This window comes from Falco biarmicus, chromosome 1 (assembly GCF_023638135.1).
Source record: "Falco biarmicus isolate bFalBia1 chromosome 1, bFalBia1.pri, whole genome shotgun sequence".
NCBI classification, from domain to species: Eukaryota; Metazoa; Chordata; class Aves; order Falconiformes; family Falconidae; genus Falco; species Falco biarmicus.
Window position 1 is genome coordinate 3,944,953 of NC_079288.1, and position 12,154 is coordinate 3,957,106.

General features: G+C 36.8%; 1 protein-coding gene across 4 annotated transcripts in view; it reads right to left on the reverse strand.

The window, feature by feature from the left end:
* HELZ (helicase with zinc finger) overlaps positions 1-12,154 on the reverse strand; it is a 91,479-nt gene that overhangs the window by 46,504 nt on the left and 32,821 nt on the right. For all 4 annotated transcript variants that reach the window (XM_056333231.1, XM_056333156.1, XM_056333067.1 and 1 more), the window contains 2 exons: positions 9,535-9,802; positions 4,431-4,764 (listed from right to left, as the gene is read on the reverse strand). In XM_056333231.1, coding sequence (XP_056189206.1) covers positions 4,431-4,764; positions 9,535-9,802 — 602 coding nt within the window. The remainder of the gene's footprint in view (positions 1-4,430; positions 4,765-9,534; positions 9,803-12,154) is intronic.

Here is a 12,154-nt window from a genome sequence, read left to right on the forward strand (position 1 = left end):
AATGGATAGTGAAATTAGTTTATACATACATATACTAAAAGAGGAAAGGGGAAAATACATTCTAAATTGGAACATGAGATAAAAGCAGCTCCTGGGGAAACAATTAATAAAAACAGTTCACTCAGATTATCATTTACACATATTTAAATTTGCAGTTGCTAATCTCTTCAAAAACAAATGAATCTGATCAGAGCATTACACCAAAGAAATACACATTAACAACTCACGCAGAAACCTTTATACAAAATTTGACAGACCTGCACTAATATAAAACAGCATAAAACCACCAAAAGCTGCTGCAGAACTTCAAATGACTGATACACATTTTTAGGTTTTTTTTTCAAAGCATTGCTATCTATGACTAAATATTTACCTAAGTACTGTGCTACAATTCTGATGAGCACTTGTGATTAAATGAGACTGAGTACTTTTCTGAGATTTACAATGAACTGTGAGCATGCTTACAAACAGCCAGCCAAATTACTGCTACCTGTCTGGAAAAGTACCCCTCATTTACCTGGAAAGCACAGCAGCAGTATTTAAAATTTCCATGGTCATTGTTACTGATAGCACCCCATGTCATCCAAGAGAAATACCTTGGAGGCAACACACTCATTCTAAATGTACCCCCATACCCAGAGCAAAAATCTCGTCTCAGATCTACTTAATCTTCTCCTCTGGTACTCACTGATTCTCTATTAGTCAGTCCATTATTACTTAATCACACTTTAATCTCATTATAATTATTGCTACCAACCAGAACTTTCAACAAACACAAAGCAATATGAGAATATAGTTTTGTAATTATCTTTTCTGACAACTTATATAAAGATTTCTAAAAGCCCTTGTCAGCTAAAAAAAATGTTCCTTATATACTACAAACAAACCCCAATTTGTTGTATTAAAGATCCTTGTGGTTATCAAAATAAGACAGCAAACTTATGGAAAAAAGGAAGAAAGAAACGGGAAAACAAAAAGAAAAGCAGATAATCACTTCTCTAAACACAACGGGTCTCCTTTAAAGTCATATAAACTTCTCTCATGAACCTTCTCCTATGGAGGAATAATTTAGCCTTCTAGATTTAACTACTTGTTGAACATGACACTCCTTTATCTGCACACAAAGTCACTTCCTACTATAGGGATGACACCTTGTGCACCTGTGATGTTTACTACTTGAAGATCATCTCCTTCAAAGGACTTGCAAAACACAGCTCTTCCGTTTGGGTTTTTTTTCCTAGCATATTTAAATATTACACTGTTGTTATTATGTAGCTTGTAAAGTCAGCACTAGCTTTGCTGGAAATAAACAATGTTTGCTTGTATCAGTGCAGAATGTAGCCATTAACTTTCAGTCTCTGGCAGATACAAAGACATTAAATATTCATCCTGACTATCACATTTTACAGCAAGACATATAACCATAACTCCAAAGAAAAGGGCAGTTAGAAATATGTACAATGTTAAGCATGGAGTTCACTAAAACGACTGTAACTCCTAGGAAAACTTTTTTTCAATAGGACATATGAACTTACAGGAATTTTTTCCCCCTGTTCCACCATGTAGTTTATGCCTATCCACTACCTTAGCAAACGCCCTGGTCTTCAAAGCGGTGTGGTTTGGCACTTGCCAGGAACGCCGGCGCCAGCTCACCCTGCCCGAGGGGCACCGTGAGCCCCCTTCCACAGCTCTGTCCTACCCACCTCTACCCAGCACCAACGTGTCTGCCCAACCGTGTCCCACAGATGTGTGGAAAACGACTTCCCAACAAATGGCAGCGGTCCCAACCTCACGGCTTGATCTGTACAGGAAAAATATCTTTGCTCAGAGACCCAAGGCTAACAAAAGGCCACTCAGCGTAACAATGATAACTTAAATGCAGAAAAAAACCGTGATGCTCATCTGAGTAACACTTTAATAGCCCTTCTTCTGGGAGCCCAAGAAAGATGCCTAGCATTAAATACCTCTTATTATCTACTTGCATTCACCACTTTTAACAGCTTGTGATTTGTTTTGTTTTTAATCCAGTTTGGATTGAATCAAATAGTTCTACTTGCTGTTGCAGAGTACTGAATGAGGCCATCTGTGAAGGAGAGGCATGTAACCTGCTTTAATATATATTCCACAACAAGAAAACAGTGGGAAAGGAAGTTAATCCATTGCCAGTTTCACAGAAGAGGACACAGAACAGAATAATCGCTCCAAAAATAAAACAGTCGCAAGTTAGTTTGGTCACCAAAAAGAGCAGCACCCAAGGGGGGTTTAAAGCACCAGTTCTCCATCCCACCTTCATGAACAATGCACTTGATAAAAGCAGAATTGTGTATTTTAGTTAAGCCAGGACAACAGGCAAACAAGTGATCAGAAAGTTTCTGAGATGAATTATTAGAAGAGGAAAGGAAGCAAACCACCAAACTTAGCCAAAAACTACAGGAATAAAAGCAATTTTGTCAATGTGTAAGAATCACACAGGGAATACCAACTCCACTGAAGACAACAGCAAAATGTCCAGCATCTTGAATAAAAATGCTATACATCCAAACTATAATATCCTTATTTTAACCTGAGGTTCCCTTTCCAAATTTGCAGTTAATTAATTTTAAAAAATCAGAATTCATTAAAATACAGGTAACACTAAGGATCTGACCATCAGTTCACTGATACATATACAAAGTACTAAATGATTTCACAAACAACTTAAGGACCCAATTTTTAATGCTGAATAGATTTGCTGCCTCAGAAGTTTTACAAGACACTCAAAGAAAAATAAACCAGTTACTGAAGCCCCAGCTCATTTTGCATTCCACTGGAGTTTCTGATAGAATCAATTAGTAAGTTTAATCATTGTTTTAAGAAAACAAACACAAAACCAAGAGCCTAGAACAACATACATCTTCCCAGACCAATTATCCACATTAAATTAAGAAATTAGGATTCTTGTATATGCTTCGCCAAAACAAAATGAATAGGAGATAATCCTCTGGTGAAAATGTATTTATTTCAAGCAATTCCAGTGACCTTAATTTGAGGTTATTTCTGTTTGGTAACAAGATCAATCATAAGATGTACTGCAGACACACACTAGGCATGGGTGAGTATTTGAATTATTTAACTAGAGTTTTGTCTTCCCTTAGAGCATTGGATGAAAAGGTAAGTATCTTGCTTGCAAACTACAAAATATTTTTTTAAAGAATTATATATTGATATATAGACATATACATCTTCACCCATTTCATGTTAATTGTAAACAAAAGCCTGATGTTAACTGCCAACACAATTTTCTCTAGCAAAAGTGTTGTAACTCCTCATTCTGTGACCGAATGCCTCCAAGACAGATAAGTCTTGGATGCAAGTGTCAGGGGAGCAAGAGACATGGAGGCAAATATTACCATTCTGAAACACAGGATATATATAATGAAAGTACTTATTCCTCTTCCTCATGCCTCCATCTACTTTACCAGCCCTCACCACCTTCATCAAGGAAATACTGTAAGTTGAAGATTTTTCCACTGAAGGACCATACTCCTTTTGTTCTAATATGGGTGCAGAAAGCAGCATAATGCCCATTCATAACATCAACAGACCTTACTGAAAATTAATCTCACCTCAGGCCTAGGAACAAATAGTGGAATACACAATGACACAAACAAAAAGAATGAGAAGATACAAAATAAAGAGTCCAAGATGCAAGAAAGACCCAGTTCTAGTTGGCTATGTCGAGAGCCACAGAGATTTTGGTTTTTATTATTATTTTTAGAAAAACCACATCCCTCCTTTGACTTCATTAAGAAAAGGTTCCTGACATCTCTGGTATGATGAGCAGGTGATAGAAGTCACAGCAGAGAGAGTAAGCTGGAGAAAAGTTCAGGCAGCAGGAGTAAGCAATATATTCAGCAGTTTTAGACTGAGGGGAGAGGGATAGGTAGGTCTGATTGAAGAAAGCCCATGAACTACCCACAAACACCTACGTGTAGGAACATAAAAATAAAACAAAGCTTTCCTTTGAAGTCCATAGAGGGCTTTGTACTTGAACCAGAGATGTAAAAACAAATGGCCAAGTCAGCTTACAAATCACAGTCTCAAAATGTTGAGATACTCAAGCAAAAATCTGCAAGCAATGCCTAATCATCTCAGAATATTGCCAGAAATTAAATTCATTAAAAAGTATTTTTACTCTGTACAAGTCCTAAAATATTATTTTCCAAATAATAAGACTCATATATACATGTGCACACCCATACGTATATACGTGTATGTTTACACATAAAAAGATTTCACCTATCTGAAATTCTCATCCATGCTCTGCTTTCCGTGTATGACAACTAATAACAAAATTCCTTTTCTTATCTTCAAGCAATTAGTTTGGGTGAAGCCAAAACAGACATAGTGCAAAGAGTTCCCATACCAAAACCATTTCGACTTCCACTTACCTGCATTTCACAATCTGCGCGAAGATTAAGTTCTTCACAGCATTCCCTGGATACCCTCAAGAAGATATAATCCTTTGTTTTTTCCTCAATAGCTGCTTCATAAACCTTCTCTTTGGTTCCTTGGGTCTGTGCTGACTTCTCTTTAGTGACAGGCAATAAATAAACAGCGTTGACTTTGGTCATCACCAGCCGTCCAGCCAAAGTGTCTTCCGAAAGCGTTTCAGTGAGCTTAAAGCGGCCAAAAAGTTGTCCATTCTGGGCATACTTTGCACCTCCAGAAACACCAGTGAGCATGAAGCTTGCTACAATCTGCAATTGCACTTTTATGTTGAACCTAAGTAAGAAAGCAACAAGTCAGTGCAGAAAAATGCTCTCAGCTTCAGAAGCCTCATTAATTCAGACTGAAGATGCACTGCCTTATATTCTGAATGCAAAACTTTTAAACAGAAACAGGTATAGCCAAACTGGCTCTTCATATGTAGCTGTCTAATGCTTACAAATTTTCCTTTCGATTATAGCCTATAAAACATATATTTAAGAGAATCAACATCTACAAAGCTTAAAAAATAGAACCCTCACAAGAGAGTATCAAATACTAGACTTTCTGAGACCAGAATAATTTTAAGGTGAATTCGAGTGCTGCACATGTCTCAAAGCAGCAAAGATTTCCAATGGAATAGTTCGTAAGCTTATGTTAGGTATTCAAGGAGAGAAGTGCAGGCAGGGACCAGAGTAAGATTCCCATTTATTTCATATTTCTTCGAGGCTGCACACCAAAGAGGGCAAGCTACATCTTAATAGGTAAATGGTATTACACCTATAATTCAGAAGGATTGATGAAATGCCTCAAAAAAAATCAAATTGTAGGCATTAAAGTGAGATAATTTTATTTGAAATGAGGGAATGGCATCACAGGCTCAGCCATATAAACCATCTATCCACTGAATTCCTATTAGCAGGAGTTTCTCCTGTAATCACAGACGTAACAAATTCATTCTTTGTAGTTACCATTTTCTAGAAGTCACGTGCATAACACATTAAAGTGACTTATTAGCACACTTTATTGACCTCTCACCAAAACATAGTAACCTCCTCCTAGAATGCTGTGGCTTTTTAAACAGATTGCTTCGACCTGGTTTTAAAAAGAACAAAAGGGGTAAGAAGTCTGTCACACTTAACAATATTCAGTTCTATTCTTATCAGCAACTTTTTTCTGAATTTGCAACAAATTACAGGAAAAAAAAAGGTAAAAACCAAAGGTTTTCACAAATGAAGTAAAATCTCTCAGGGAAAAAAAAATCCCAACATTTTCCTATAATACTTTGCATGCTCATACTGTTTTTATTTGATCTGTTCATCTTGTAATTTCTATTTTAACCCAATAAACTGTTAATTTATTGTTTAAGCCCTGTAGTATCAGTAACCATAAGCCTATAACAATAAAATCCAACATTTTAGCTTGCTTAGTAATTAAATATCTACCAAACCAATCAAATATATTTTTTGCGTATCTGGCAAATCATGAGTCTTGCACAAAAACCGCACGTTTGCCCCCTTGCGGTAGCAGCTGCTGCTTTACATAACACACATTAAGTCAGATCCAAATTTCACAGCCATCCACTCTCAAAAAGCAAGAGATGTCTTCTTACTGAACATGGGTTGGGTTGGTTCAGCAGTAACCACAAATGCCACTGCTCAAGCTACAGTTAAAACAACCACTCAGAAGCACATACTTCAGAGAGCATACCAGAATTAAGCACAACCCTTCCAATTTCCACATGTGCTAAAAAAAAACCGTAACAAAACAAAACGCAAGCTTTCTTCTATACAAGTGCTGCACTATTTCCAAAGGAGCTATCAGCAAGTTAGCAGTATCTAAACCAGCTCGTATCTCATTCACATCGCTGTTAAAATACTAGGTAAAACATTTAACACAGTATCAAGAGCTCAGCATTATTACTAAGATACAATCACTTGCCATTGTAAATTTATTTTGTTAAAATTTTCTTAAAGTTGAATCCTATACTGCTGAATACGTATCATCTCATTCTCAAATGTGGATTTGTAAAAGCATGCTGGAAAACAGTATTACTGCCGTTCTGAGCCAAGGCACGTTCATAAATGACTGAACTCAATCTGCTGTGCTAAAGGGAATCTAAAGTTTAGAGATTAGCAAGCGATTCCCATTGAGTAAACTGACACCTTCTGGCAAACTGCTAAACTACAAAATCCTCCAAAAATTATTTAAGAAAAAAAAAAAATAATCTAAAGTTGCTTCTTTCATCCATTCCGCACCCTTACTTCGCAGGTTTATACAAAATAAGAGTTTCAGTCAGGCTTATACAAATTAAATGAACAAAAACTTATGTTTCCTTCTAAACACTGCAAAATCCCCAGCCTACTTCCTGTGTTAACAAAACTAGCCGAGAAAAAAAAAAAAAAAAAAAAGGGGGGGAGGCTGCTTTATATAGTTAAAACACACAAAAATTAAAAAAAGACTTCATAAATCATTAATCCACCCAGTACCAGTGCAAACAATAAATTCCCAAAAGGCAAATAAACCCATTCTGAACAAAGCCCCATATAACACTTTCTTTAATAAGTACGTTCAGCACATTTCCCCTTACATTTACACATGCAGAATTCAGACAGCGTGTACAGTGTGACACCTACCTATGTACTGATAAATGTAAGACACAGTAATGACAAAAGCAAATCTACTTTCCATCAAAGCCAGTACTTCACATTTTCACAGCCACGAGGATAAGCCAGCTCAGTAATTCTGGTAGCAGAGTGGACTGCATGGAAGGAGCTGTATGTCACCTCACATGCTCTTTAACATTCGTATAAGAAAACACACAGTAAGTTCTAGATGCATCTGTCTACATCAATTATATGCTGTTTCTCTCTCGAATGTGCAAGAGAGAAAGGAAGAGTTTTAAAACCACCAACAGATGTATGCAGGGCAACAACTTCCAACACCAAACTAATCTCAAGATCAGAACATTGTTTTGCTTTTTCTTAAAGTGTGTTTGCAGTCGTAAATTACACAGCAGTGGCTTCCTTATTACTCTATTTTGTGATGTACTCATGCAGAGTAATTCCTACAAACACCTCCTGAAATATTAGAATAAACATGATTTAGAAGTAAAGCTCTCTGAGACCATCCAGAATGTACTCCCTTATAACCGAGTTCAAGACTTTAATGCCACCGCAGCCTTCATCCAATACTTGGTAGTAGTTCCACTCAGGTGATCGCACATAAAGTCTGAAACATTGTTTTCCTAGAAAGTGGGAAATCGTCAACATTCTTAAAACCTGGCAATACACTCCAATGTAAACGGCAGATGCTGGTGTTATTCCATCTCGTCATAAGAGACAATGTTGACAACCCTACTACTTTTACGATATACATACACAAACCCATTAGAGAACAGCAGCTCATCAACACTGTCACTCATAGCACCACTTCAGAGGTACTACAACCCACTTGCATTTGTATTTCTGGGCCCATTTCTAGGCTTGCAATCCTGACGCTTCACTGGAGAATACCAAGTGTGTGATCTTAGCCACAGAGGATCAAAAAAGCGTGCTAGTTTGAGCCTTGTTGCAAAAAAGTGGGTCAGCTACAAGATCAAAAGAGTATTTCTGTCATCAACACTATCAAAACAGAAGATTTCAAGAACATTATTAAAACTTACTTTTATTAATCCACTGGATAGAAAAAGCAGAGCAGTAACTTATCACTGCACCAAACTGTCCAAAGGGGAAGCATTACACACGAGATACACTTACTTTCCCTTCCCTTCTACAAGCATGCTGCTCTTTGGTTTCCTATGAGGCATGAGAGTGTAATTCTCAATGTGTAAATTCACCCAGTAAAAATACTGTTGACTTTTTTAACGTACTTCATAATGTTTACTTTAAACCCACTTCTGTCTTAAAAAGCACTAGAAACGTCAACCTGATTATAAATATGTATGATGGCAAATATTTCTATACGCTGAAAACAGCGTTCAAGTGTGATTCCTCCATATGTCAGATTCCAGCTCAAGAGCAGAGCACAGCAGTGATGAAAGACATGCAGAAAAACTGCTCAAATACACTGCCCTTCATCTGAGATACAACAAAGAAATTGAACCATTTTTCTGCTTTAGAAGCATTAGAAATACAACTACTCATAGTATTTTCTTCCTAAATTCCAGAGGGGTGATTCAGCTGAACCTCTATAGCTCTAGGAGTGGTTCATCTTAAAAAGACATTTCTGATTTGGAAATTAAGAAGTTGATAGAACTAAATTTGCTACCAAATTAAGTTAAAGGGAAGTTATACCTTTTTGGCTTTCCATTCTGAGTACAGCAACACTTTAAAACTTTTGTACCACATGACTGCAGGAAAAATTTTTAACCACAAATATTGAACTACAGAAAAAAGGGCCAGTGAGAGTCTAAACATGGGAAGCTCACATCTTTTTCCTAACTCTGTATTTGTTCATGCAGCTAATCCAGTTGGTAATATGGACATAATACCTAAAGACAGAACAAAACAAACAATGTATACTATATGCCTTTTATTAGGAAATTTTATTCAGAAGCTGGGTTTCAGCCTATTTAGAGAATAAATATAATAGTCAGCTGCCACATCATCATAAGATCAGAGTCTGATCCACCCACAATTCAACCCTTTACACAAAGATTTCATATATTACTTTGCTATAACCTACTTTCACCAAGGAACAAAAATATGACTCCTATTATTAATATCCTCTTGTATAACGAGAGCCAAAAAACTATAAAAAAGAATAATTATTATACAGAAATTAACAAAACATTGTACAACCGCTGTTTAAGTGCCTCCAACTGTAAGCATAGACTGATACATACTATTTATTTAAAATTAGTTACCAGTAAATTACATTTGTTAAGTACTAGTGACCTTTATCAAAAGCTGTTATTTCCAGACTCATATTCAAATTAATTTCAAAGAAATAGGAAGACTCAGTATCTTAAACAAGCCTGTAGGTTTAATGAAAATTGTTGCCACGCTCGTTTTAATAGGACAGTAAGAAATATCTAAGAAATTTTTTTATAAAAGTATCACTTACTTGCTAACTTCCTTATACTGTGCTATCTCCTCAATATAAAGGAGGTCATGTAGCCGTGACTGATAGTTGGTCTTGGTCAATGATTTGTCCAGGACAGATTGTGTAAATAGCTGGTCAGCAGAAAGAGGGATTTGGTATCTGGTAAGAAGGCTCTTCTCCAATTCAGTAGTTTCATTAGGCTCAAATTCTACAATAGTCTTAGAAGTAGAATCCCAACGCTTAGCTGTGGTTAGTAGCTGTTGCCGTGCATGCATCAGGTATTCAAGATCTGAATGTAGATACAGAATAGGGAAAGGAAATAAGTTCAAACTCCAGATGTTCTTGGGTTTTATTAAAAGACAAAACAAAACACCACCCCAAACTAACCCACTACTAAAAATAATCCCATTAGAGACAACAAACTGAATGTAAGTAAGTCTCATCTGCCTACAACAGCTTTGGTAAGTTCACTGCTAGTACTTACCACTCCTACTTTTCAGGTGTACACAGAGAGCAAGCAGGCTCTCTAACAGTATCAGAAAATAAAATATTCTATAGATAGCAAATAGAATTAATACAGACAAACAAGGAAAGCACTTATATTTTAATAATCACAAGCAACTTGCAAGGACTGGGCATCACAATATGCTTTCAAAGCCTAACTGCAACACCACCTCATTTAAAAAATATGAAGTAGTCAAGAGCCTTACAATATAGACTATAAAATTTAGAAGGTAATAGAAAGAAGTTGATAAACTAGCTGGTAAGAAACCATTAAACTTGCAGCATTGAAAATATTTTTAAAAATTCTACAGTACTGTAATATGTGTATTCTGCAGAGAGTTGCATTCTATAGCTAAATTTACTCTGCCAGGCATAACTTTGTCATGTTAGGTTACATTTCCAAACTTAGAAAAAAGGAAATTAATTTTTCAGAATACCCTAATTTGTGGGACCACATAGTTTAAATAATAAACAGAAGACCAAGCACTGTCTACAGCCACCCAAAATATATCCATTAACACCACAAAAACACTATGAGAACAGTGCATCAGCCAACAGAATTGCAGTTAAATTGCAGAGCTGAAAATATTTGGCATTTATAGTGAAGCTATGGTATCTTAATGCATCATCTCTGAGTGAGATTTAAGATAGGTATCCAGGGTATCACACCAACGCTGAAAAATGTGCAAAGAAGATATTTTCAAATTCAAATTAAATACTTAACATCATCTTGACTGCCTTTATTCTAAAGAGAAGGAAGCTTTTTAGTAAAAGAAATCTCAGTTCAGCTCAACTATGACCACAGGAACATAGCTTATTTCACTCGCTGATCTGATGTGTTCACTGAGAAACCACGTTTAAATATCCACCTTGAGCCTGAACCACACCATTCACTACAGCTGTATGGCAAGAAAGTCCATGTGTGTGTGGTTTGTGTTTGAAATGATCTCACCATAAACAAAGCTTTCTCTGGTGCTAACCGTACCTCAGGTCACAAAAGCTCAGTAATCACACTGGGATCGAATCCTTGTTTGCTAGAAAGGCAGCCACCTAATTCCCAGCACTAGAGCGGCTTCCACTGGAAAAACAGTTGCTGGCACAGATTGCACGTACAGTGAGCCTTGCTTAAAAAGCATTTTGTACATTCTCAGCACACAGAAAACTGCTCTTAGCTGTCTTCTTCCACAGCAAATAAAGATTTCAAAATGCATAACAGAGGCTCCTCCATTAGAATATTTTCATGTTGGCTTTTCTTTCCTGCCCAGGTACCTAGAGAGGCCCCTGAATTACATGCAAACGTAGAGACCTCAGGCATCTTTCTGTTTGAAAAGTACTTCCATGAGATCCCAATTCATATATATCAAAAGTAAACGAAACTCCAATGGGATCGGACACACATCCCTTTCACTTGCCTGCTCGCACACTTCTTCGATTACCTTGGCAAAAAGCCCAGGATATTTGTATCTACATTAATTTGCAAAGCACCTAGCACTCTTTTCATCTGAAATAAATACAGCAACAACCTGCTTGAAGACTTCAGCATCCCTCTGCATGCAGACAAGCCACATGTGAAAAGGGCTTGTCGGTAACTACTGTCAGTGAGTGCTATCTCAACTTCATCACTTTTCACATGGATTTGGACTGGCTATTCCTTCTGTCGCCTTGGTTACTAGTTTAAGCCAACAAGGACCCAATGATTAGTTTGACAGTAACTCTGACTTTGCAAATAAGTTATGGCTTGGTTCTCTTGATCCTAAACAGGTTTACAATAAAAGGACACCTGTTCCCCACAAGCTCCATGTCTTGGGAAGCCAGTCTGCTGTGATAACCCACATTGTTACATGGAGATCATATAATTGCTCCTGAAAAGACCACAGCCTTGCTTCTAAGCATAGCTTCTTGTTCACAATGCAATACTCTCTGCTTCATGAGGCATTACAACTTGTACAGTCTTCCTGCTCTTGGCTACAAGTATTCGGGTCATCTGGAAAGATCAGTTCACAATCTTTGCTATTTACAGTTTCTTTTTGTTAATGTTGCAAACGTTAACCTGTCATTTGAAAATAAAGGCCAAGAATAGAAAATTGCTATTTTCTTAGTTTCCTATTTTTTCCTTCTTTTTCCTTTTTCTTCTTCC